The sequence below is a fragment of the Agelaius tricolor genome, unplaced genomic scaffold (assembly GCF_023055355.1).
Source record: "Agelaius tricolor isolate 1412-34295 unplaced genomic scaffold, bAgeTri1.0.p SCAF_7, whole genome shotgun sequence".
NCBI classification, from domain to species: domain Eukaryota; kingdom Metazoa; phylum Chordata; class Aves; order Passeriformes; family Icteridae; genus Agelaius; species Agelaius tricolor.
In genome coordinates, this window is record NW_027269267.1 from 43,833,682 (window position 1) to 43,845,041 (window position 11,360).

Here is an 11,360-nt window from a genome sequence, read left to right on the forward strand (position 1 = left end):
AAATTAATGGAATTAAACTTGGGATTTTAGTTCTGGTGCTTCCTGGTATTGGGTACTTCCTTTTGCAGTTTCATATTCTTTGACATTGTAGTTTACATAAGAAATACTTTTAAGTGTGGAGAGAAAGTTCTGCTTCCCTGAAAATAAAAATAGGTCACCTAGAACAATAATCTGTTTTTGTGGACTATCCAAATAAAGTCTTCACTTCTCCCAGATGGAGTATGATTCAGTGCAAGGATCAGGATCAGGATTCATGATCAGTGTTTGAGATTTCTATGTTTTAGTGAGCATTAAAACATTTAACTGTCAACTTTGTGTTTGATTAGACTTTGTGTCTAATTTCACCTTCATTTTTAAAGGAAGATTTTATGAAAACTGGATTCAATCAAATCTAGGCTGGTAATTTGGGAAGTTGTAGAAGGTAATCATTAAAAACATCTGCTGAGGCAAATTGTGAAGTAAATGCACCTAATATTTTACCTTCTTAAATGAAAATAGACCTAGACTTTATGATCATGTATGTTCTAGCCTAGAAGGAAGATTCTCTGTTGTAAAACATTGCATTTTTATGTAGTAGTAATTTCTTGCAAAGATTACAAGTTATTTCTGGACCTAAATGTCACTTATAAGTACTTCTAAAAATTCCAGTTCTGTGACATTGTGATGAGACCATGGACAAAAAACTCCTGAGCTGCATTTTAATAAGCATAGAATCTTTTAAATTTATCATAAATTTATATGTACAGATTTAAAATTTATACCTGGGGACTTTAATATCACACAATTCATGTTCAGATGTCATTGAACATGTAATTGTTTCTACATTTCACATTATGCTGTACTTTCAGATTGTACTATAAATCTTTTGTGACCGTGACGGTTATTTTGGAATGTTGCTAACACTGATTTATGCTCATTCATGTTACTTTAATTTGAACATACTATTTCTAAAGCAGACACTTAATGCAGCTGGTACTTAGAAAGACATGAATATCCCATAAGTTAAAATTTTTTACATTTAAATTACAACAGCTTTACAGGAAGTGGAACGTTTTCCAGTAGATTAAATTGTAATCACAAAGGGGCTTTTTTTCAGTTGTTTGGTTGTTGGGTTTTTAAAAATATGTTAAATCATTTGTAGGGATGTCTTACTTCTTCCAGTAAATTATGCATTAACAGTTTTGTGTCTGTCTTTGAAAGGTGAGGAACCCAGCAAAATAATACTTGAAAACCAGGAAGGTGTTGGTTCAGTATGTTACCCACATTATGAAATGATTTATGGTTTTCCAAGCTTATTTTCTTCTGAATGTATTTTCATCATTTTCCTCAAAGGATGTATGAATTGCATGTGCAGTGAATCAAGTTGTTGCATTTAACCTAGTAACAGTACTTCAGTATGAACATATTGCAACTTAGACTTTCTTTTGTAGTCACGCGTAACTAAGATAGTTAAACTTGTTTTAGGCTGCAATTCATGGATCTCGTTTCAAAGGACAAGAGCTAAAGTTGGCATGGAACAAGCCTGTTGCTAGTATGTCAGCTGTTGAAACAGAAGAAGCTGAACCTGATGAAGAAGAAGTAAGCTTGCTTTTTCTTTATTTTCTATTTTAATTTTTCTTTTTTAAGATGAAATAATACAACTTTTTCAAAAAGAAAATTTATCTGTGGATTCATACTTGTATTTTTTAATCTAACTCACATTTTGATATCTGAAAATAGATTTCTGTATATTCCTTGGGGTTTAGGGTGTTGGAAGTCTAGATACTTTGCTTTTGCTTGCAGAAATATTTCATTTCTTACATAACAAAAAACTTTGAAGGATATAGCTAGAAAATGAAAGGCGCAGGTTTGAACTTACACGAGATTGATTATTTTGTCCAAAACGTGGGTTTGTGCCATCTGCTTTTGGCACTAATTTCTTAGAGGATCATATTTTGGACTCTAATTTTACTTTATGGATATGGCTCAGAGGATACAGGTGAAGGAGTAATTCAGAGCATTTTCTGACTTCACTGAAAGTGATCTTAAGTACCTTTGCTGAATGTTCATCTTCATCATGGTCCATAAGAGATACTAAAGCCTTTTCCAAATAATCCTAATTGAGTAATGTAGGAATAGTGGGGCAATATGTATTGATGCAATCTAACTCATTACACTCAAAATACCTATGTTTGTGAATTCAGAAAAGTAAATGTCACCTGGGTATAAAGTCAAGCAATCTTTTTCCAAATTTATTTACTGTCAGTTAACTGTATCCACATAATTGGCATAGAAAAGTTGAAGTAGAAGCACACCTTAACTTACTTGATGACAATATTTTGTCCGCATCTTTTTACTGTGGCCTTTTGGTGGATCTACCATAGAAGCAGCTTCAAAGGTTTGCTTTGATACAACCAAATTTGGTTAATTTTCTTACATTGGTGGTGTTCATTTTCTGTTTTTTTCCCGAAGAAAGCCACTTTGTCTGCTGGCTTCCTGTCTCCAAAAATGCCAATTTGTTTTTTGTGTGCCAGTTGAAGATAGGTACCTCTCATATTAGACATTTGTGCGTTCCCGTTTACTGAGTGCTGCTTTCCTCATGTACACAAACCTCAAGCATTGTCAGATGGTCATGAGCTGTGAGTGAACAAGAGACTATATTATGGAATCTTCAGAGCATTGTAGGTATTTTGTCACATCTCCTTCAGGGAAGTACTGCCTTGGAAGATCAACAGCAGTGTGTTGATGCAAGGAGTCTCCATTTTTGAGAGGTCTCTTTTAGTAACCTCTTCACTGAGACTTTTTGTGTAGTGAAGGAAGGGCATGATGGGATAGGCAATCATTTCAGCAGAGTAAAGCAAGGAATGTACAGATTCATTGGTATGTTAACTACAGAGAGATCTGTCTTTTAACTGCCTTAGCTAATTATTCTAGTGGAAAATACCTAGGAGTTGAACTTGGATCAAAACCCTTAGCTCTGTGGGTTTTGTCTGCTTGCTACTTACTTAATTTGTTTTATAGCAGCAGTTGTAAGCACATAAAAAGTTTTTCTTCAATATTCCATATCTATAATGCCATGTTAGTTCAGCTGAGTACTATGCTAGAGAAGGTAGCAGGTTTAAGACTTGAATAAAAGTGAGTACTTTGTCTCAAAAAAAGAAAAAAGGCTATATAGTTCAACTGAGTGAGATTCTTAATAACGAAACAGGTTTCCCATTCCATTATGTGAATAAGAGCAAAGTCTTTTGGACTTGAGCACTTAAGAAAATCCCTGGTGAGTAGGCAGCTAATTATAAAAGCGTCTGGTATTCCTAGATGCCTTATGTTCTACACCTGGGTGCCTAACAAAAAAGTTGACTCTGCTGAGTCAACAGTTGATCCCTAAGAGTATAAAGTGTAAGTAGAGATAAGCTTTTAATCATCAGGGGTTTGCAGTTGAGGGACCTCTTGAGTCAGAGATATGATGTCTTTAGTTAAAAGGCCCTGATATGTGTTTATTGTATTAATTTAGCTGGTTTCTTTAGAATCTGAGTATCATCTGTAATGTCCTGTATCAAGGGATGCTAGTGTTCAACTATGTGTACCCACATGTTCTCTCTTCACTTTCTTTAAGATACTTAATGTGCAGGGACACTGTCATAGTTCCCCTCAGTTATTTATCTCCCTGTAGTTGTTCCCCTCTATGGAAGCCTGGCTTTTTGATCATCTGTACTACCACTCAGTCTTGTGCTCTGTAGAGTTCTGCACTGTGCACTGCCCAGGACTACTTCTCTTTGACAGTTGCAGTGTTGTATTTTAGCTCACTGAACATCAGAGAATACCGGGAAAGAATCTTAAGTCCTCAGAAAGCTTCTGTGTTTTAGTCAGGGTCAGACTATGCAGGCATACATTGATAGACAGGTAAGATGTCAACAGAGCTCCTTTTGAAACAGTGTTTTCCATATGCAAGAGTAATGAAGATAGTAGTTTCTCTCTCAGAAGACTTCATAATTTTGCAAATCAACCTTCACACCTCTTGCTGAATTTGGAAATTCTGTACCAAAAACCTACCATTCCTTAGACACAAAGAATAAATAAGAACGCAGCAGCTATCTAACAGCTGGGCAGTTTTGCTAAGGAAGAACAGCCTTGTGTTTTATTCCTTTCTTTAGCAATAGCAGAGTGCTGTGTTAGGGGGGATCATCAAAAAATTTCCAAGATAGGTTAGTTTATATGCACCTCTGTGTCTATATGTAAATAGAAATTAAATCAACTTAGATTCAATGGCTTTGAATTCTGTCAAGTTACTATGTTACAGAACAGAATTGAGAATATACTAATACCTGTCTCCCTTCCTAGTTTAAATTTTTATATTGATTTCAATCTTGATTAAGCTGTCAAAATCAAAAAATCCCAGATTCAGCCTTTTTGATATTGTGGAACATGTGGATTTAAGCTCTTGGATGAAAACAGATGTAGATACTGTGAACATGCAAAAAAACATTAGTTTTCAGTATAGCATATTAAGTTTCATGGGAATATAGCAGCTTGGGCATGAATGATATGCTTAAGAATCAGAAGAGCTGTTTAAGGATAAGGTTCATGTGTCATGGTGATCTGGAAGTCTATTGAAAAAAAGTTTCATTTGCCACTTAGTGATATATCTATATAAGACATATATATCCAGTGTACTTTATTGAAAACATTAATGTTTACCTATTCACAACCAAATTTTCTTCTGTATTAAAGTGCAAGTGCCAGAGATTTTTATTTTGCCTTTTGATTTTTAACATTTTTTGATATAACGGTTATCACATTTTTCTCTTGAAGTTCCAGGAAGAATCTTTGGTGGATGACTCACTGCTTCAAGATGATGATGAAGAGGAAGAGGAGAATGAATCTCGTTCATGGAGAAGATGATTCAACTGATCAATGACAATGCTAGAGCTGCACCTGTGTTGCATTAGTATTACCTAATGTACTTCTGCATCTTTGTATTAAAAGGGGTTTTGTGATGAAGTTGGATTCAGATATAGATTAAAAAGCAGCTGGTCGGTTATACATTTTGAGAGATTGATGTTTGAGTTACATTTCAGTAAATGATTGCTAAAGACATCATACTAGGAACATATGCAATGTTTTTATTACATAGTTCTACAGAAAGTTACAGAATTCTTTGGGTTCTTTGTAATTTACTGAATTGGTCAAACACAAATGACCAAAAGTTGTTATAACATAGATAATTTTTGTTCTATTCCAGATACGGAATGAAAATTTGCATTTAAAATCTTTGTGAATGTTTTCAGAAATGAATAGATAACAGTACTAAACTGAAGTCTCTAAAGTTATGTATTCATAATATTGCATAGTAGTATGCTTAGGCTTTACTATGTACTAGCCTTTTGTTGGATTTGTGTACGTATTTTACCTATGGGTTTTAATGATAAAGTGTATGACTGCTTTGCATATAAGTCCTTATGACTTTAAGATGTTAAAAAAATAAAGAAATGGAATGGTCTTAAAAAAAAAAAAAAAGAAAAAGAAAAAAAAAAGCAATAACCAAAAAAGCTAAGGCAATGGTCCTTCATGATGGAAAAAAAAAAAAAAAAGAAAAAAAAGAGAAAAGACCATTCCAGATGGCAACCCCCACCCCCATGTTCACAAAAGGAGCTTGAATCACTATCACTTACACTAAAATAATACTGAATATATGAAACCAATCTCAATCGTGTTTTATCTACATTAACACATGGTGTACTCTTCATAAAAACTTCTGGATGTTCTGAATTTGAAGTGATGCAAGTCAAATCTTAAATAGAATAATACTCTCAACAATAAGGAATTTTTTTATATATATCTTGCACTGGGCAACTCTAGAAGAAAGTTTGATGCCACAAAAATTACATGCAGTACTGAAATATAATTTAGAAAAAATATGTGAGGAGAATTACTTAGTAGGTAATAGTCTAAACATTTGAGTACACAACTAATGCATTTTTTTATATTCTTGTGTTTTTATGATAACTTTTTTTCATTTCAAATGAAACACTTGGAAAATCCTGTGTTCACACTATAGCACATATTCACCATTCAAAAATAGGTGAAATGTTAGTGTACTCTACAGAAAGTCTTCATTGGCTTTTTCTAGCTGGTCTTTCTGGTATATGAGGTCTGAAATTGCTTCTTAGGAAGGGAAACTGCCTGCTCTTTTGCAGTGAAGGACTTCTCAGAAAGACTTGGTTTTATTTCTACTTAGTGGCATTTTACTGGACTGGTTTCAAAAGAAAACCCATGTTAAGTATTAAATTCTTGGGTTTTGTTTTTTTCTGAAGGGAGTGGGTGCGGTGTTGTTTTGATTTAGTATTTTCCCCCCATTAATTCATTAACGAGTGCATCATAAAACCACTGTCTTACTTATCAAATAGATGGATATGAGCCTGTACCACCATTCACTTAAATGTTGGACTTGATGATACTTGTGAATCCCTTCCAACTTGGAATATTCTGTGATTTTGTGGTAGTACTTCAGTTAATGGGGTGTTTTCTTTAGTCCATGTTTTTGTCTTTTGCTGGAAAGAGGGGGAGAACGGGTATAAGTCATGTCCCTGTTTTGTTTTTTTTTTCAATTCCAAAGTAGGAATGGAGGAAAGTAGAAGTAGTAGCATTCTAGAGAGAAGAGCTCCAGCTGTAGAATTTTTGTTTGTGGTTTTCAGTTATTTGAAGGGATTTCAAGAACTGGATCCTGGGTTTTTTTTGTTTTTTTTTGTTTTTTTTTTGGTTGAGCTTTTTGTTTGATTTGCCCCTCTGTCCTGATGTGTATGCATATCTTGTTGCAAAAAACATGCACTTAAATTTTTGTACAGTCCTAGTTTCACATTGAAATGTCACAATTGACTGCCGTGCTTGTTACACTAAGTTCTAAATTTTGCCATAAGGAATTGTATTTGGGATATTGATTTCCTTTTACACTGAATTTCAGGCAAAATAAAATATTTTAAGAACCTTTTTATCCAGTGCTCTCAATGAGCTGTTCTAATTCACTGAATTAAGTGCAAGCTTTCCTACTTATTTAATTAATTTAGTATATTTGAAGGGTGCCAAATTGACAATCCACGATGTGGAGATTTTTTTGTGTGTTGTCTTACAGAACAGGTACAGCACTGTAAAACACTGTCCAAGCTCCATAAAGTGTTTTTGTGGCATGCTTTGCTGTTCAAACCTGCCTTTTCACTGCAGTCACTCAACACAAGCTACCGCCAACTATAAGTGTATTTAATATACAGGTGCTTCTTACAAATCATCTGAAATTGCTGTATCATATAATTCGAAAACTTGGGTTCCAAGTTTGCCTGCTTGTTTTGAATTCAACCTGGTAATGCATCCATCCAAGATTCATTTCATTGAAACTTTGCACCCTGCAAAGGAGGAAACCTTTTAAAATTCTTTTTATCACCTTCCTTCTGCAAACTTTCTACTGGTGTGTATTTTGTTCCCTGCTGTTACCTTGTGACATTCTGAATGGTTGAAAAACACCTGGATCAGAATGGCTTGATTTATTCTCATTTTAAAACCAACTCCAGTCAAAAACCAATCTGTGGCTGTGTGTCATTCAGTATAAGAAAACAGTGTCCCAGTTACAGTCTGAATGGATTCTATACAGATTTCTGTCATTGTCAAATTATTTTCTTCATTTGATTTCTTGTTGGCTTGCTCTGTCTTCCTGCTCTTCTCTCCATCTTTTTGCCGCTACCTTAGCCAATGCTTGTCACTTCAGTTCAGTCAGATCCTTATTAACATAGCTTACAGTGAAATCTTTTGTCACCTGGAGCAGCATCCTTGTTTCAGTCAACAAACCAAACATCCTGCTGGCTTGGTTTTCCTCAATACAGCTTTTCAAAATTTCCATGGAATAAAAGGTAACATTTAAGAAGGTATGTTATTTTCCACTTGGATGCTAAAGGACTTGGAGTAAGATGTGAGCTGACATGCAGTTCAGTGGCAATATTGTTTAAAACTAGATTTGGTTGAACTACAAAACATTTGAAGTAAAGAGAATCAGTAATTCAGACTATTACAATCTCTACAAAACAGTAGATTAACAAGAATAAATCTTTGAAACAATGTTTATGGCCAGAACTGTTCATATTTTTCCTTCTCTTAAGACCAGTCATACACTACAGTTGTACAAACACACCAAATAATATAAAGGGTAGAGACCTTCAATGAAACACCTCATTGACTAATTCAAATTTGTTTTTAATTTTATGTTGCAACTAATGAAGAAATAGTCAGATTTAATCCTGTATTACTTATCTTTTATTACAACAAAGACAGTAAGTTACAATGAAAAAATTTAAATTTAGAGCAACCGGAACAAATAACAGAAATTTGAGGGGTTTCTGGGAAAACAAGTGAAATTTGAAAAAAATTTTATTATTCATCACAGTGTTCTGACTGGAGCTGTATCTTACTGTATTGGTGTTACAGCACTTGATTACTTTCAAATGAACTTGTTAAGTCAGACAAAGTAAAAGTTCTTGATCAAGATAAAAGAAGAAAGCTTCATCTTTCTCTAATGAGCCAATATAGCTGTGAACTTATCCTTGGGGAAGATGAACCTTTAGTTTTTGTGGACTCTGTAAAGAGGTCAATGTAAACCTTTTTAAATGCACTAGTGTACTTGTTACACAGGTTTCTAAATGCTGCAGTCTTATAAGTTTTTTTTATTCAAATATGCCTCCGCATGTTTTTACTCTGAGGACATCAAAAATACAACAAAAATAGACTTCTGTGATTTCAATCTTTATTTGAATTCTGTTGAGATCTAGTAGGAGCCTCTAATGAGAAGGATTTCAAGAACATACCACCTATACCACCCATACAATCTATTTTTCCTAACAGATAATTATTTAAAAAATCCTTCTATATGTGTTAATGCTAAAACTTAATGATTGTTCTTTGTTCTTGGTTTGAGTGAAGATTAACATCTTTTTCTTCTTCTTGCAGTAAGCTTGTAATCAATCCTGAGACCACTTGATGTCTTTGAAAATCATCTCATCTGACCCTGTGGTATAGTGTAGTAATTTTGATATTATAATTTTAATTCTTGAATTCCAATATTCTTCTTGCTTTGTTAGCAGAACAGATTAATTCAGTTTCTCACCTCTCTCTGCCAAAGACTGGAATACCAGATTTAGCAAATCTGTCTGGTCTAGTTGATGAACTGGGTTTTAGTATTTTCTTATCAGCAAATAAAAGAAAAAAGTTTGAGACATATACTCTTCAAAATTCATTTTTCTGAAAAACATCTACAGTAGACCTGTTTGTTTAGTTTTGACCTCTGGGAAACAGAGAGGGTAGAATAGCCTTTTTACTCTTTTACACTATTTTATTTTTTCTGTGTTGCAGATGTACATAAATTTTTTGGTAGTAATTTGATGGGTAAAAATTTTCTTTAAAAAGTCAGATCTTCTGATATCATCTAATGTACACTCTTTATATGCAAAGAAAAGGGAGAAAAGTACTTTCTTTCCCAGGAGAAAGTAATCTCCTGACAAGCTCAGAAGATTACTAGAAATCAGAAATGTTGTTTACAGGCCTGAAAACTTCAACAGTGCAGATGTTCTTTTCCTAGTTGCTGAAGAATGGCTTCTGTTTCTTAAACCTAGTTTAAAAGGAACAGAAACACTAGCTTCTCAAAAATGTTTTTGTGATAGTCTACAGCCAGACAGGATATGTCCCAGCTCCAAGACCTATGAACTCTTCTCTAAGCAATAATTTGCTCTAGGGAAATGACAAAAGTTTCTTAGCTTTTAAAGGTCATAATTTATTCTTTGTCTTGCACAAAATTTTGTGTAATAAAGATATTTGAGCCAAAGAGAAAAAAAGACTTCACAAAAATGTTTGTTGATCTATGCAGGTAAGAATCTATATCCTTTTGCTAAAGTCAGTTGCATGTTGCTAGTGCTTGTATAGTGTAGCTGAGATCTACTGAGGCACAGAAATGCCTTTAGGGTAAAACCCTTCATTTTTATAGAGCTTCATTTTTATAGAGCTTCTGAGTTCTGCAGAGCTCTGCTATATAGAAGCCAAGATAAGTGTCCTTTCCATTAAAGTACCTGGTTTTACATGAAGCAATGTTCTTCCTCTCATTTGCAAACTGTCCTTTTTCTGCTTAAAAAAAAAAAAAAAAAAAAAAGATAAAAACCCAAAAAATGAAAAATCAAAATCACTTCTGATTTCGTGTGTGGGTTTGTTGTTTTTTTTTTTTTTTTTTTTGGATTTTTTTCTCGAGGTAAAGCCTTGTATTTTCTCTTTCGGCTGCTAGAGGGCACTATGGCTACACAAGTGAAACAAAAGCTGGGAAGTGCTCCCATTTTAACTCTTCAGTGATATTTTTCCCGTTTCAGTTCTCATGCTAATATTTGCATTTCTTGCAAAAACCTGTATACATCTCTACTATGTCAGCAGAAATCCTATGTGTGTGAACTGAAACAAAGTATCTCTCTGGATTTAGGTACCAATGATAAAACATGACTCCAGGTGTTTAAATCTGAATAAAACAGAAGAATGTTTCTGTGTTGCAAAAGGCATGTATCTGTTGCCTTTTCTGCTCTGGGGATTGAACTAGGTTTGATAGACTACACTTGAACTTATAGAAAACTTTGAGTAGCTTCATCCTGTTTGTCAAACCTTTTTGTAAGAATTAATCTTTTAAACATGTGTTTGTGCTCTGGCATAGGGAAAGCTAAAACTTATTGCTGGAAAGTGCAGGTGGACAGAAATGGCACACAGCATTGAGTTTTCATACAAACTACAAAGAAATCACCAGCCTAACATAGTTTGAATAAACTCCACCACTGTAGCCAGTTATATTTGCTTTATGGTAGACTCAAATACATCAAATAATTACTACTGTAGCTCCTCCAACTGGTGCACTGTAATTACACAAAACAAGTTTTTAGCTATGATGTGGAATACTTGCTGATCCTTCTACACCCATTCACTGTCTCCTGCAGACTTGCCTAGGTGCACCAGGAAGCTGCTGATAGTCCATGCATTGGAACACTGAGTGTGCAGTGGAGCACTTGGAGCTCAGAGTGCAATGCCCATGCACACAAATCATATATAGGCCAACACCATGCAGGACATGTATGTAACTCATTCTGTGTTGTTTTCTATTCCCTTTCAGTCATTAGTGCAATGTCAAAAATGCTGAGGCACCACAGATTTTTTTACAGTCCTCCTAACTCACAAAATCAGCTATGTGCAGATTATTATATTCTCTCCTTTTTTCTTGAAAGGGGCCGCTGTATAAGCACCTGTGGATTAACATCACAAAATGCTGCAAGACTTCCAAGGAGTCAGTGTTTTTGAATTCACCTAAAGAAGGAAACCTTACT

General features: G+C 34.4%; 1 protein-coding gene across 3 annotated transcripts in view; it reads left to right on the forward strand.

Moving 5' to 3' along the window:
- The window catches only part of RBM26 (RNA binding motif protein 26), a 47,242-nt gene extending 41,604 nt beyond the window's left edge, over positions 1 to 5,638 (forward strand). For all 3 annotated transcript variants that reach the window (XM_071431009.1, XM_071431011.1, XM_071431010.1), the window contains 2 exons: positions 1,465 to 1,578; positions 4,789 to 5,638. In XM_071431009.1, the coding sequence (XP_071287110.1) occupies positions 1,465 to 1,578; positions 4,789 to 4,878 (204 nt within the window). In that variant the 3' untranslated portion in view covers positions 4,879 to 5,638. The remainder of the gene's footprint in view (positions 1 to 1,464; positions 1,579 to 4,788) is intronic.
- The last annotated feature ends 5,722 nt before the right edge of the window (positions 5,639 to 11,360 follow it).